Source organism: Coturnix japonica, chromosome 1 (assembly GCF_054131305.1).
Source record: "Coturnix japonica strain WE chromosome 1, WE-NBRP24, whole genome shotgun sequence".
Classification (NCBI taxonomy): Eukaryota; Metazoa; Chordata; class Aves; order Galliformes; family Phasianidae; genus Coturnix; species Coturnix japonica.
In genome coordinates this window covers 52374574-52389832 of record NC_140663.1, presented here as the reverse complement: position 1 = coordinate 52389832, position 15259 = coordinate 52374574, and the positions used below count along the sequence as shown (strand labels likewise).

The 15259-nt window shown below is 44.3% G+C and overlaps 1 protein-coding gene across 4 annotated transcripts in view; it reads right to left on the bottom strand.

Moving 5' to 3' along the window:
* The window catches only part of LOC107314892 (ras-related and estrogen-regulated growth inhibitor), a 104958-nt gene extending 97117 nt beyond the window's left edge, over nt 1-7841 (bottom strand). Inside the window, exons 1-2 of one of the 4 annotated variants that reach the window (XM_015864681.3) lie at nt 7702-7841; nt 6333-6506 (exon numbers count right to left, since the gene is read on the bottom strand). In XM_015864681.3, the coding sequence (XP_015720167.1) occupies nt 6333-6393 (61 nt within the window). In that variant the 5' untranslated portion in view covers nt 6394-6506; nt 7702-7841. Of the gene's footprint in view, nt 1-6332; nt 6507-7406; nt 7596-7701 lie in introns of those variants that run through there. The other 3 variants (XM_032445231.2, XM_015864691.3, XM_085520162.1) reach the window with 3 other exon arrangements.
* Between the last annotated feature and the right edge of the window lie 7418 nt (nt 7842-15259).

Genomic DNA, 15259 nt, shown 5'->3' with positions numbered 1-15259 from the left:
ATAGAGATTGGAGGAAGCAGTACACAAGGTTGAAAAGACAGCTGTAAGCACAAAAAGACAACTGAAAAGTACAAAGCAGAAGAGTTCGTACACAAGAATCAAGGAACAGATATTAGGACAGGCAAGAAGAGAAGAAAGGGTAACAGCTGAGGGGAAGTGAAAGAAAAAGTATATGCCAAGCAAGAGGTAAGCAGGGAATGCAGACACTGAGAAATATGGAATCAATTTGGGGAAGGGTGAACTTAGAATTTCTGAAAATAATCAGGGTCAGCAGTCTGGGAGATGTCAGTGCGTTTAGCGACTCTGTGGTGAATTGCAGAGTGATCAAAGCACTGCCATGCTTCACAGTAAGCAGGCAAAGGATGCCTCGGACTCCAATAGGAAGCTCTTCTGTTGCCTTTGCCAATGACTACTGGAGACAGAAGTGGGTAAGATGGCTATCTTACCAAGGCAAGCACTGCAGGAGGTGGTTGACTGCAGCCTAGAGAGAAAGCTGTGCTGCACATATAAATCTTGAATCCTGGCATCCCCTCCCCAGCAATCAAACTGCAGGCTATATTTAGCCCAACCTAAGCAGAAACAAAGAACAGCAGGAGTAGGCTTAGCTCAAACAGCTGCCACCAGCTGCTCTGAGGGGATGCAGGTAGGGCCAATGTCAGATTTAGTTAATTGAGATGGAACGGGGAACACAGCTATGCTTGAATGAACAATGCTGGCTTTTGGTTAGAATTTCTAGGTTTTATTATTTGATCGTTAGCCAGAAAGGAGATTGAAAGTCAAGCAAAGCAGAGTATGAATGCTTCTTACACCAAGGACAAGGCTACAGTGAAGTACAGAGAGAGAAGCAGAGAAAAGGGAGGTGGCAACAGATACAAGCAAACCATCTTGCCCATTACAGCAAGTGTGTCTGTATCTAGCCCAGGTTGCTGGTGTTAGAACTGAAGAGAATGGAGAAGCAGCAACAACAGCAGCTTCAAGAAAATCCACAACAGACTGACTGATGAACAGCTGCTGACTAAATGTTCATATCTGTGTGGTATCACTAGTGTGGCTTCTCCAAGAAACACATTAGTGGTGCTCATGGTTACTGCTGATCCCACTAGCGCCCTCCGCTTGGTTAATGCCAGGCCCCCAAACTAGATGTGCTGGGGCCACTCCAAAAGCAGGTCCTGTCCTTGTTAGCATGACTAGGAACACACATTCATGGGTGACAATGGCTTATATGTTAGATCCACAAACTCAGAAACCCAGAGCTCATCGTCCCAATACAGGCATCAGTGCCATCCACTGAATGGAAGGGTAGACAGGTTTTATGTTGCTGCAACTAATTGTTTGCAGTATTACCTGCTTCTAATGATGTGTTTGTGTGCTTAATGGTAAGAAACCACCATCAGTTGGTATAGCATGAACTTTAAAGCTTTTGTGGTAGTTTTCCTTTCAGATTCGTTTTAGGTGTCTCTCACTTGGCTTTGCTCACATTGTTCGGTAGGAACTTCTAAACCTAGGTATCTTTCTCCAGGTATGTTCCCCATCCTGGGTTAGACAAGGAACATAGGGTAAGCCAACACAGAAATCTGTTTGTTCACAACATTTCCAACAGATGCTAGAAAGACTGAGGCAGGTGAAACCTTCATTTCTGTGATGGGACTGGCTCTTTGCACAGTGCTGTTTGCTGATGCCACTTTATCAATCAAATGGAAAGAACTGAGCCTTTATTGCCTCTAAAGGCAACAGAAGCCCTGTGTCTTAGGCACCTTATTCCACAAGAAAAGGGTTCCTGTGGCTGCAGATAAGCAGGCACATATTTGCCAGGGAGTTGGTGGAGGTTTTAGTATTTTCCATCCTGCTCAAGCAGCCATGGAAGCCATATGTATTTCCATGTCAAATAGCAGAGCTGCAGCTGTACAGACTGCCCAGACAGATGAGAAGTGCATCAGCCCGTAGCTGAGTGCACCGCACCATTCATGCAATGCACAGACTTGAAGTGTTTAGCCTGGCACATACTGAGCAAAAAATCAAGTTGGATAGCACATGCCACAGCTGGACATTCTCTCTTTTTTGGCCAAAATGTAAGGGCTTCTAAGCAGTGATATTTTGAGCATTCACAGTCAACTGAGTTATGAGTTGGAAAAGCATCAGCCATGCTGCTATCCAGTACATGCCCTTCTTTTCTTTCCTAGTTAATACATTTTCACTCCTCTGCAGCTTTCTGGGCACATACTGTACCTTGTGATGACATGAGAGAACAAGGCCTTTAAGTCTTCATTAATTGTTACTTCTGTATTTTTAAAAGGAGCTATTTAGGAAATTCTAGCTTTTGTTACCATAGGAATGAAGCTGTAGGATTCAATAGAAGAACAATTTAAATAGCGGTGTTTAAGCAATTCACATCAGTTTTAATTCTCCGCTCCCTCCGAGCTCCTCTTGGACATAAAGAACTTAAAAAGTAACTCAGCACCACTTGATTCTAGCCCAATTGAGGAGGAAGTACCCCATTATCTATAGCAGGGCTAAGTAATGCCCCTTCCCAACCGCAGAGCTCTGCTCCTTCTTCCTGAGTGAAGCAGCAGCAAAGTGCTCCTTGGCTCAGAGTTCCTCATGAGTTCTTTTCAGCTCCTTTAAAAGCAACATTTATGCAACATTTACACAGTAAAAACAGGGAGAATGAAGCATCCAATCCCCTGAAAAAGAGTGGGTTGAGCTGGAATGCTTGTACCTGGTGAACTCACCCAGGAGAAACCCAAGCTGATTTCCAGCTTAGTCTAATTCAGGTCTGACTGCTTTAATAGAGCACTCTTAGTTGCCCTTCTGAGTTGGTTCACTCTTCTGTTTCTCTTTGAAAGGTTTAGGTCTACATTAAATACAAAAGCAGGGTGTCTGAGTTGATCAGTTAATTCTACTGGCCCGCTGCTGACAGCGGGGAGGCAACGAAAAGGAGGAGAACAGTAAACGCTGACACTCGGACTTGCTGTTCCCTGGTTTGTTTTCAAAACCTTTGAACTATGGAAACTTGATAAGAAACAAGAAAGTAGGGGGGGAAAAAAGGTTTATTTTCCTTGGCTGTAACTTCAGGATTCATTCTTTGGGATGCTCTCACTCCTCTGACTTGTGAACAGCATTCTGGTTGGGAACATTGGGTTTGCAGCTCCCTCCCGGGTGAGAGAGTTGGATTAATCGGAAAGGAGTTCTTAGCAGAACAAGGAGCCTTGCACTTTATTAAACAGATGTGTAGCATTAATAACAAGATTAGGATGTTCACTGCCCCTCAGTATGGATAACAACTAAATTGACTTTTGTGGTGCATGAAGGACAGCTATAATTCTCCATGTGTCTCATCCCAGCATAGTACTTCTTTCATCGTTAACTGCTTTGATTCACTGATCCAAAGTCCTACTCAAGAACTGGGAAAGGAATTACAGTATGTGTCTGTAACTTCACAGACGCTGTGAAGTGGTGAAGCCACTTGCAGATTAAGGACCAAATGCCTGGCTCTTCCTCAGCAAGCAAAGATGAGCCAAGAAAGCAGGCCAGCAACCATATTTTGGCATGACTATCTGGCAATTACAGTGACCTTATTTATCACCGAGTGTCTCCTTTTCATCAGTCTCCTTTTCATAATAGATATCTAGTCTGGTCCAGTGTCCCGTCTTGCATTCTTGCTTCTAGAGTCTGGCTTATCTTTCAGCTGTCTAGCCAAGCCCATGCTAGTAACCTATAGCCACAGGACACCATCTCTACAATGCATTACAGAGTACTGTCATTGATAGGAAATTACATGGGGACTCCGAAACAAAAGCATTAATATAGTAGGATACTTATCTGCCAAATCCAGCTATCTGGAGACTACTTAGTGTCCAGCTCTGCTTTCAACGAAGGTCTAACAGCTTACATGTTGCTACTGTTGGCTACAACCAAATAGGTACTTTCAGACACCACCACTGCCAGCCACCCACTATTGCTCTGGAATTGGCTGAGCTGTTGAAACTGGATCCTTTTATGGGAACGTACAAGAGAGTTTTTCATAAGCAAGATGGAAATTCTGGGATGCAGTTGCTGCTCTGTAGGGGTGGCTGATAACGCTTCAGAGCTTCCCCACCCCCTTAAATTCACCTTTGTTGTGCTGCCCACATATTTGTGCCTTCATTTCCACACAGCTTCACATGCGTGGTCACAATCAAAAAGAGGGGACCTTAGTCATGTTTTATGTAATAACTCTCTGCATCTCAAAGGGAAAGAGAGGGGAAATAAAAAGAAAAAGAAAAAGGAAGGACTCTGAAACTAGGATATTTAATAGATGTGCATTAAAAACAATCTCCCACTCAGTTCCAGGACTACAGAAAAACATTTTGAACATAAAAAAAATGAATGTTTTTTTGTTGATCTTTTGCTGGTGAGGCACTTGAACCTAATTGGCAGCTTTGCATTTTGAAATATAAGCTCTCAGATGGGTAGGGTCATCAGAGCACAAGTCCTATGAGGAGTGGCTGAGGGAACTGGGATTTAGTCTGGAGAAGAGGAGGCTCAGGGGAGACTTCACGGCTCTCTAAAAGGAGGTTGTGGCAAAGCGGGGGTTGGCCTCTTCTCCCAAGTAACAGCAACTGGACAAGAGGGAATGGCTTCAAGTTGCTCCCATGGATTCAGATTGGATATTAGAAACAATTTCTTCTGGCAGAGACTGATGTTGCATTGGAACAGGCTGTCCAGGGGGGTGGTGAAGTCACGGTCCCTGGAGGTGTCCAAGAAACACATGGATAGATATTGTATTAAGGGGCATGGTTTAGTGGGCAATAGTGATGGTAGGTGGACAGTTGAACTAGTTGACCTCTAGTGGGTTTTTCCAGGCTTAATGATTCTGAGATCAGGGTGTGGAGACATTTTTAGTGTTCCAGTATTCCTGAAAACATTGCAAGGTCCCCTTGCATTGTTTTGAATCCATCCAAAAGACCGGACAACTACTGAAATCATCAACCAAGTACAAGTTGAACCAAAGAACCACTAAAGTTACTTGCAAAACCTGGAGGGAGTAGCAAAATACAGCAGCAGATTTATGAAAGCATTTCCAGCTCATAAAGTATGTGGGAACAAGGTGTGGCAGGGGTGAGGGCAACAGGAGAGAAGGCACAGTTTAAACGTATCCCAGTATATTAACAGCATTCCCTCAGGTATTTTATTCAAACGGGTAGAATTTAATCTGTGCTGGCTTTGTGTAAGTGGTGTAATCTCTAATGACCTCTGCCTCATATACGCCTTTTTTCCTGAAGGCTGACAGAACTCCTTCACTGATAGCTTGCCGCTAAAAAGACCTTCAGGGTAAACATACTTTCATAAACTGCTTCCCAAGCTAACTAAACCATAATAGCAGCTTGTGGGACACAACCTCGACAACACTTCCAACATAAAAGTGACCTTGGGGAAATGGAGCTGGCTGACAGCAGTTGGGAGTCAGCCTAATGCTCTTTGAAAGTAGGTCCCACTCCTGGCTTCTCTCGTGCAGGTTTCCCTAACAATAAGAAACACCTTACAATTCCCAAGCTGGCACAGAAGCATGAGATCTTCCTATTTCTTCATCCTTCAGTGCAAGGACACGTGAACGTGGTCCTTGAGCTGCCAAGTTAATGCAACACCATCGAACTGCCCGAGGAAGCATGCAACCCTAGCACTGCTCTCATTTATCTCACCAAGGGAAGGGCTGTCAGCACAAAAGGATTTTTAACATTTATGCCTCCCCCTTGTGTTTCTATCATATGAAATCTCCAGGCTTTCCTTATTTCTCAAAAGGTCTCTCTCAAAGCAAACCTAACACATCACACTTCTTGATTTCCTGGTAAACATGTAAATCCAATAGAATGCTGAAAATAAAGATCCTTTCAGGTGCCGAACTCAAAATGCTCCACTGAAATCAACACAAAGTACAGCAATAAACACCTATCAGAAGCCATCTGACACTTAACAGAGAATCTGATCTTGGGCAGATTGCTATATAAATAATGTAAGTAAGAAACATAATACCTTAATCTAGCACAGGTTCTAAAGGGACAACCCGAATAATACAGATTCTCTCTGTTCCCATGGAAAAGAGGAATCTTGCCTTAATGAGAAGTAGGATGGAGTTTGGGTGTGAAGTTTCCAGTCTTCTATGTAAAAGCAACAAAAGAACTTTAATTTTGGAAATCCTGGAGACAAAAGAGGGGAAAGCAAAAGAGAGAAGCCCTGGCATTATCCTGCCCTCTCTGACAAGAGTAAGTACCCAGCTGTCCTACTGCACAAAGACTTTGTATGGAGCAAAACGTTACCTGCTGACAAGCAGAAGAAAAAGCAGACAGGGGACATACCTGATTTGCCCACGCCGGCTCGACCAAAGATCGCCAGCTTCACTTCTGCACTCTTAGCCATGCTGGAGGAACGGAGTGTCAACAAATTCACTTGATTATCAAAACTGAAGCAGAAGGAGCGTTCCCAGATCCTGTCTTCGGCCTCACCGTGTCATCCTGACGTCAGTGCAGTGCCTGGGGATGAACACCACGAGGATGGAGCTACAAGGAGCCAGGCGCTTCCTCACCACTCCCCCGTGTGATTTATAAGTCATGCCAACGGTGCTGCGCTCCAGCCTTAAGCATTGCAGTAACACCACTGACACATTTGGCACCGTTAAGTAAAATCTACCTTCAGCTTTCCAGCTCTCGCTGTTTGTTTCATGCTGACACTGTAATGCTGACAAAGGTACCTATTGAACCCGAAGTGTCTACCTCAGAGCTCCAGGTAGGGCTCCTTATTCTTTTTGCCCCCGTAGGCATCAGTTGTTTGTACCTGCCTTAACTCTGACAACTTAGTTTTCTATTTAAAAGCTACAACCATTGACTAGCAAAGCCTGCAGACAGCTGATCTGTCCTAGAGCCCTCAAATTCCAGAAAGGTTTCAATTACTCAGCAGCAGTTGTTTAAAAGCCCTGAGCACTTGTACCTTGCCCCTTCTCCTAAACAAATCCATATCCAGGAGTTCGGTGCTCCAGTGTTTGAGCTGCCTCAGCTCACACACGCACATTCAGCAAAGGAATGGGGCTAGAGAGAGGATGCCAGACACCTGGCAACACGCTTCCATCGGGCCCCGTGGGAATCAATGGCTTTGCTGCGTGACCTTGAGCAAGTCACCTGCTCCTTCCTCGCTGCCTTCATTTCTCAGAGCCGGGCAGTAACACACTTAAAGCCGCCTGTCCTTGTAAAGCACTCTCCGACATCGTGCAAAACACGGCAACGGTGACCCCTCAGCCCCGAGCACAACCTGGAGCGCTCAGGCTGCTTTTACAACCGCGGAGAACTTTATCGTTACGAAGGCTTGTCGCTGCGCTAGGATGCCCTCGTTAGCTGTTAATTCTTACAGCGGCAAAGCAAACTCTCGCTTACTATTACCTGCTCCGAAGCAAGGCACAGCCGAGCGCCGAGGCGGTGGGAAAGGGACACGGGGCTCTCCCTCTCCCGAGCGCGGGTCCGGGACCCGCCGCTGCCGGGCTGCGCTGCGGCACGTCTCCCCGCGCCCCGCCGGCAGCTGTAACAACGATACGACCACGCACCGCTCCAACACCGCCCGCCCGTGACTCCGGGCTGCTCCGCTCCCCGCAGCGCTCCCGGCAGGTGCCGCCCCGCCCGGCCCCGCCGCTCCCCAGCTCCGCGCGCCCCACGCCGCAGCCGCCCACTCGTTGCTCACCTCCTCGCGATGCCGGGCTGCGCCGTGGCGCTCAGCGAGCGAGGGAGGTGCGGCCCGGCCCGGCCCGGCCCCGGGCCACCCGCCGGAGGCAGCGGCGCGGCCGCACAATGCGGACACCCCGCCCGCACGGCGGCGGCGGCGGCTCCCGCGGTGCCCTCCGCCAGCGGTGCTGCAGCGCCCCCTGCCGGCAGCGCGGTGCCTCTGCGAGAGAGTCTCCGGCGCTGCCTTTCCTTCCCTGTCGCTTGCTCTGCAGTACCTCCCTGCACCCTGTGTGACTGTCTAAAGCCAGGCAGTCTCTCCCAGTCCTTACAAAACAGCAAAGTGACAGTGAGGCCGTTTCCTTAAACCTCCTTCTGTCAACCTTCTTCATACGGTGCTCTTCCTCCGTGCTCCCCATCCTGCGTTATGGCAAAGGAAAGCATTGTTGCATCAGTCCTCTCGAGAGCTCAGAGCCAGGGATAAAGCTCTGAAGCGACGGGACAAAATTTACCGGATAACTCTTGCTTCCACGTTTATTAAACTATGCAGCGATGTTAAGGTACGTGAATAACAGTTGCGAACCAATGTGAGCTCAAAAGCACTTAAAGTCCAGTGGACGTTCCTCTCATGTTTCTGTTCCAGCCCCAGTGTGAATGAGATACAAGGTGAGTAAAAGAAATAGCTCTCCCCCCTCTGTCCTTCTCAATGCAAAAGTAAATAAAAGTCGGATTGGAAAAGACGAGCCCACGTCTCTACACAGGAGCACAGGCAGCATTTAGGAGGCATCAGCCCTGAGGAGAAATGAGCACCTACCATTCCCCACATGCTGTGCCAGCTGCGGGCACTCAGGAGCAGATCCTAAAATAGTTGCACGACATATCATTCAAAAGCAAAAAAGAAAATTAGAAAGCAGATGTGAGAGCAGGAGTGTGGTTTGTGCTTTCCTTGTTAAAAATAAACGCTGAAACTTTAAGCCTTCATTCTTTGTTTGGTTTACATCATTTAGAGGGATTAGATTTTTCCATCGTCCTAAAAGAGGAACTGGTGAGTGTCTATTTTGCATCTGGGGAAACGTGTGCTTGTCTGGAGGCCTGACATTTGTTTTGTGTCTATGGAATTCACTCTGCATGGGGCTGTCAAATTAAATATGATAACAGGCTTTTCCAAAGCAGTAGATAATTTATTGGTCATTAAAAATCCCAGTCGCTGTGCAACCTGCTTGAGATGAAGTCTCCTGGTGCCAGGGCATAAGAATTCAGTAAACACCAATCCTGGAAAACAGGCAGAGTTTTGGACTATTGAGACACACAGGCCTGGTTCAGGACCACGTACGTTGCTGTTTGCTTCCTCTGGCCTCATGCATAACGTTGATGGGTTTGGGTGTGCTTTTTTTCCCTTCCTAAAATGAGTTTAGACATTCATTGGTTTTAGTTTTTAGTTTTCTACCAGTGTTGCATGTTTCAACAACTTTTAAAAGAAGATTTGGGCATAAAGTTTGAAGGGACTCATGAGAAAGAAAAAGATGACAAAGATTTGATTTCACAAAGGAGCTTGAGTTTTATAAAAACCACTGTCACTTTGTTCTCTGATCACCCTTGGTCGTCTGAATCCAAACTGTAGAGCAGATGACACCAGTGTCAGCACAGGTGAGGAGACAGATTATCTTGGTTAGCAAGTGAGGTTCCTGCAGTTGGTAAAGGATTATCGAGATCAGGATTAATACCTTTGCTTCTGCTTTAGAAGAACAACTCAGAACTGCAGAAAGGATTGCTCTAGAGCCATGCACACCTGGTCAGAGCTGAATGCTTGTGCTGAGCAGCAGCCCACCAGCGACTAGACTTACAGCCTTTTCTACCAGCATCCTCCTGATAGCTGAGGCGGTGCTTGATTACTGCTAGAAAAACTACAGAACAAATAACAACACAAATATTTGTAGCTGTCTCAAAGGTTCAAAGAGAAACATTCTGATTCTTCTCTTCGTTTTCACAGAATATCTTCCAAATGTTTCTGTGTTGGCTTCCAGCAATGTACATAAATCTGTTCGGTTATGCTAATCCAGTGACATAAAAAGAAACTGCAACTTTGTCGTTGGTTTATGGACAAACTTAGTTCTTAGTCTGTAGTCATCATAATGCCCTGCTGTTTTAAATTAATGTTGCCTTTGCTTATGTTTTCCCTTGTAGCTCATGAAACACTGAGTTTATGATGACATGCTTCTTGAGTGTGTGCTAAGGCTTTATAACTTCTCTCTTTTCTTACTATGTATAAGAAAAATTAAACCCTTTTGTTTTAAGAGACAGGCTTTACTGTTTAATAGGTGTTTATTTCTAGTGTAGTAATTGAGACCACAGTCCTGGAAACATTTGCTTGTGTTTGTGTGAGCAGACTTAATGAAGCAGCTAAGGAAGCTACAGCTTCCCCTTTAGGATAACCTGGTGCCATACTCTGTGCCACTTCACAGGAAAATATCTGTGCATCACAAGCATGAAATCCCTCACATATATTATTACTGTGTTTTCTGTTGTATGTGCAATTAATTCAGGCCCTTGTGGAGATCTGAAGAACAAGCAGATAGATGTTGAACTTTGCTGAAATTCAGGCTATAACGGTCTCTGATCTGAAGCTCTGCAACAGCCTGTATTGACGTTGCAGCCATGAAGAGAGAAGAATAATCTGGGCTTCAACATTTTGTTTCAATTGGCTTAATGAGGTGCCAAAACAGAGCACTGGAGAGGGGCAAGGGATGCTCTTCACAGCATCTCGTGGATCTCACACATGGAAATGCCTCTGTGCTGTTTTCTGATTCAGGCCTTCTATTTCAAACACTTGGCATGTTTGCAAAGAGATGTGTAAATACACAGCTTGGGTTTTTTGCAGTAGCAAGATTTTTATAAGGTATACTTCAAAGTGTTGCATGTGCATGCAAAGTTGATATGCATGGTCCAATGGAAGCTATGCTACGTAGATTAGCAGCGAATAAATTCATGTTTTGTAATACAAGATAAATGGGTTCTCTTCCAATATTTAAAGAGGGCCTAAAGGAAAGATATGTAGGGAGACTTAAACAGGGAGTACAGAAGATACTCTTCATTATAAGGGCGGCGAGGCCCTGGCACAGCTGCCTAGAGAAGCTGTGGTGCCCCATCCCTGGAGTGTTCAGGGACAGTTCGGATGGGGCCCTGGGCAGCTGAGCTGCTGGGTGGCAGCCCTGCCCATGGCGCAGGAGTTGGAACCAGGTGATCTTTAAGTTCCCTTTCAACTCAAACCATTTTGTGATTCTGTGATTCTATTGCTCACATCAGAAGTCATAAATTCTGCTCATCTGTGCCATTGATTAGGTTTCATCCTGTCAGTCTGCCTTTAAATTTGAGCAAGTAGTGACTACATACTCATTTGGAATACAGCAGTGACTGTACTGACCCCATCATAGTGTAGTCCTTTTTTTTCCTTTGTTTAAGGTTTGCTTTCCTAATATTGTTCTTTCTCCTCCCTCACTCATGGAGTGGTCTTTTGATAGCATTTTTTAAAGGAAAATTAATTAATGTATAGCCATAGAGAAAATAGGGTGAGTCTAATTCTCTTGTACGTATTCAGAATTATAATATACTTATATGCCTGAAAGAAACCAAAGAATTCCAGTTTCCACCCCAAAGTAAGTTTGAACTAGTAATTAAATCACCTATGTAATATTATGTAGATCAACTCATAGTCTTCTAACAGAGAGATCTGGGTTATGGATTTAATAAAGTACAGTAATGGAATTAAAAACCTCTGCTAACAGTTGCAACAAATTTTGCAACAAATGTGCAGTAGTAGGCTTTATTAATGAACGAGTTACACTGATGTGTCATCTTAATTTCTTACAGATGTATTCATGTGCTTTGAAAAGACCAGTGGAAATTACCATAAATTCATTTGCTATCCATGTTAATGAATGCTAGCCCTTATTCTTCCTCAACAGTATTATGATTGCAATCTGGATTGCCGTGGGGACCCCACTGTAATTCATCATTGCTTCAGTGTTCAGATTCTCTGGTGGAACCAGATATTGGTGTCGACAGCATCTGGAGTTTTCCGTCTCTCATCTTTTCTTCTACCTCCTTCCCTCTGTTTAATCAAGAGAATGAAAGGGGTAATTGCTGCCATCATTAATAATATGTTCAAGGAGCTGAATGACAGAGGATTTTGGAGGATATTTAAACCTAGAGTGTAATAGATACAGACTTGTTCTCTTCTCTTGTTTCTCTCTGAATATAACTACTACCCAACAGAAAATGCTGAATGAGGGCTGGGTGGGACATCTCTAGTACAGAGAACCAGGCCCAGGCAAGTGTTCTGCTTTCAGCCCTGGGGCCTTGCTTGCATTGTGGCTCAGCTTCTATACAAAAGGTAGACCTGTTCATGGAAGTTAAGACTGAAGAATATTCACTTTGAACACCCTGTAACATGCCCAGAGAGGCACGAGGCCACTTTCCAATTTTCCATTCTGAATCCAAGCAGTAGGTTTGTTGGGGTATGCCATTTCACATGAGTATCCTAGTGACTGCAGTATATAAATGGGTATATGTGGCTATTTTATGTTATATACACAACTTCTGTGCTTGTATTAAAGAGAGAGAATGGCTGTTCTGGATTTTAATTAGGAGTAATTATCTGTGACTGATCAAATCTAGATTTACTTTCCTACTCAAGCTGATCAGTTTCTAGCCCATTCTCAGGGGTTAGGGACTAACTGAGCTCAGGGATGCACAGCAAAGGAAGTCTTGAGTGTGAATTGTTCTTCAGCATAGACCATGTCTACCTGCCCAGTAGTGCATGGCAATATGTACTCCACGCTGTCTTGTGGAAATGTGGCCATGGCCAACATCAGATAAGCATTTCAGCCTGGGTCCCTCCTGAAATGGCTGCTAGCATGAACAGGATGGTGCTGTGGGGATACTGAACACAGACATGGAGCAGTATGGGGATTCAGGGTGCTGACAGGGATCATCCATAGACATGACTGAAAGGGCCAGCCTTGCAGCTCTTCAGTTAAGATGAAGGCAATCATGGCAGTCCCTGCCACAAAGAATATTTAGTTTTGTTCAGGAAAACATTAACATAATGAAATCATAGCATTCTGCCTCAAGGCAACATGGCCTTCATTGATAGGCTACAATCTTGTTTGGGGCAAGATGGATTTGGAATCCTTAAGAAAAAGGGGAAATTCGTCTTGGTGCCCTGTACCCACCACTGGCTAAAGACAGGGGTAAGTAAAAAAGGGGTGAAGATGAAGAAACTGTCACCATGCTTATTTTTTCTCAGCTTTTCTTTCTAAGCTACCCGGGAATGAAATGTTTCATTTCAGGTTGGACAGACCACTGCATTAACAGAAAATCAATCTTTTTTATTTTTCTTTTCTAAGAAAACAAAACGTTTATGTTGATTTCTCACTGATGACTACTTCTGCTTGTAGAAGTCTGTTGTATTGTTTAAGAAATCCATTAACCTTTATAAAACCTCCGGAACTATGCTGTGTTCTTTCCTCTGTCCTCTATGCTGTGCTTGGGAAGAGCTCCTGTAAAGATAGTTCATTATCCCCCTTCACATCTAGCCCTTAAAATTCCTCCATGCTGTCACTCTGAAAATGATCTTGACAAGTGTTTGTCTACAAGTATGTCATGTCTACTGCATGTGATCAAAATGACATTTTGACAATCTTTGTTCTTCTCCATCTATCCTTATCAATCAGTTGTCTTCCAAGAAAAGAAGCATGTTGTAGCGGGGAATAACTTTTCCACATCTGAACGCTCCGTGACTGCAATGGCCTATGCACAATTCATATCAATGTGATGGTGACACATCACATAAATATCTTGCAGGAAAAATAGCAAGTACAGTTTTTCAGGCAGGAATTAAGTGATCCACTGTCTGTAAGGCTTGAAAACTCAAGTCACTTTACCCAGAGTTTCACAGAATCATAGAATATCCTGAGTTGGATAGGACCAGCAAGGATCATTCAGTCCTTCTGGCTCCTTGCAAGTTCAACCAAAATCCAAACCTATTTCTGAGAGCACTGTCCAAACTCTCCTTGAACTCCAGCACTTGGTGCTGTGCCCACTGCCCTTGGGAGCCCTTTCCATGCCCACTGTCCTGTGGTGCAGACCCTGTCCCTGACCCCCAGCTGCCCCTCCCATGACACAGCTCCATGCCATTTCCTCAGGCCCTGTCCCTGTCTCTGAGAGCAGAGCTCAGCGCTGCCCCTCCACTCCCCTCATATACAGATATATTCTTTGATGCTGTTATGATGAATGGTCTCTGGGATTATATATCACTGTTTCTATCCACAGTAACTGGGGACAAGATCTGGAGGGGAAAAGCAGCAATTGTTTGGATACTTAATTCCAGTTGCATTAGTGTCAATCTAAATATATTTTGGAACTCTCCCTGAAATCACATGTAAGGCCATGAAAGAATCATGCAGCATGTGACTCTCTTTTCCATTCAGTGAACAGCTGGTGAGGGAAATGAGCTTATTCAGGCATTACAGTAGTTAGCCCAAGATGGTGACCATCTCTGAGACTCTGTTCTGCTCTGCCACTGGAGAACATGAGGTGCTCATTTATCCTTACTGTATGATTACTGTTACAAGGTGCACCAGAAGTTTCAGTTGGCAACAATGACCATTAGGCACCATTTGTAAATGAGCGATAAATAAATCAACACACAACTTTGTGAGGAGAGACTGAGACAAGCAGCCAGAGATAACCGCCAGCCATGCAGAAGGCAAAGTTACCCAACAGACGTTACAGAAATGAATTTCTCAGCATATTATCCTGTGAGGTGGAATGACTCCAAAAGGACTTACTTTGAAAAGCGATTAGTAATGCTATAACTTCAGAAATCTTTTAAGAACTCTTTAAATTCCTGTTGACTTCGCATTCAATTGAATGCAAAGCTTAAAGGATTCAATAAGATGGAAGCAATGAAAACAGCAAAAGCCAATACCTAAAGATTAAGCTGTTTCTTAGGATTTCTCATCTTCATATAAGCACAATCCCATGGAAAACAAAGTAATAATATTGTGGAGATTCATTAATCAAGCAGTAGTTAGTGTATTTAAGCTACTCATTATTTCAGTATCCACTGAGAGTGGGGTAGTAGGGAACTTAAGGAACACTATCTGCCTCTCCTATACCCATAGTCAGTATGATATCATCCACAATAATAATGTCATTTTAAAAACCAGTTGTGACACGAGTCTTCTGCTTCAAGAATGAAACAGCACATTTTTTGCTATCAACACACAACACCATAGTTCAGCCAGTTTGCACATGTAGGTGGACAGCAAATGGCCACTAAAAAGAGATACTTTAGTCACAAGCCTTTAACAATATTTTGGCTGATTGGCTAAATTCATTCTAAACCATGCATTCTTTGTAGTCAAGATGATCATTTCTGTCTTTCTAACAGAGGAAGGAAGGAAGGAAGGAAGGAAGGAAGGAAGGAAGGAAGGAAGGAAGGAAGGAAGGAAGGAAGGAAGGAAGGAAGGAAGGAAGGAAGGAAGGAAGGAAGGAAGGAAGGAAGGAAGGAAGGAAGG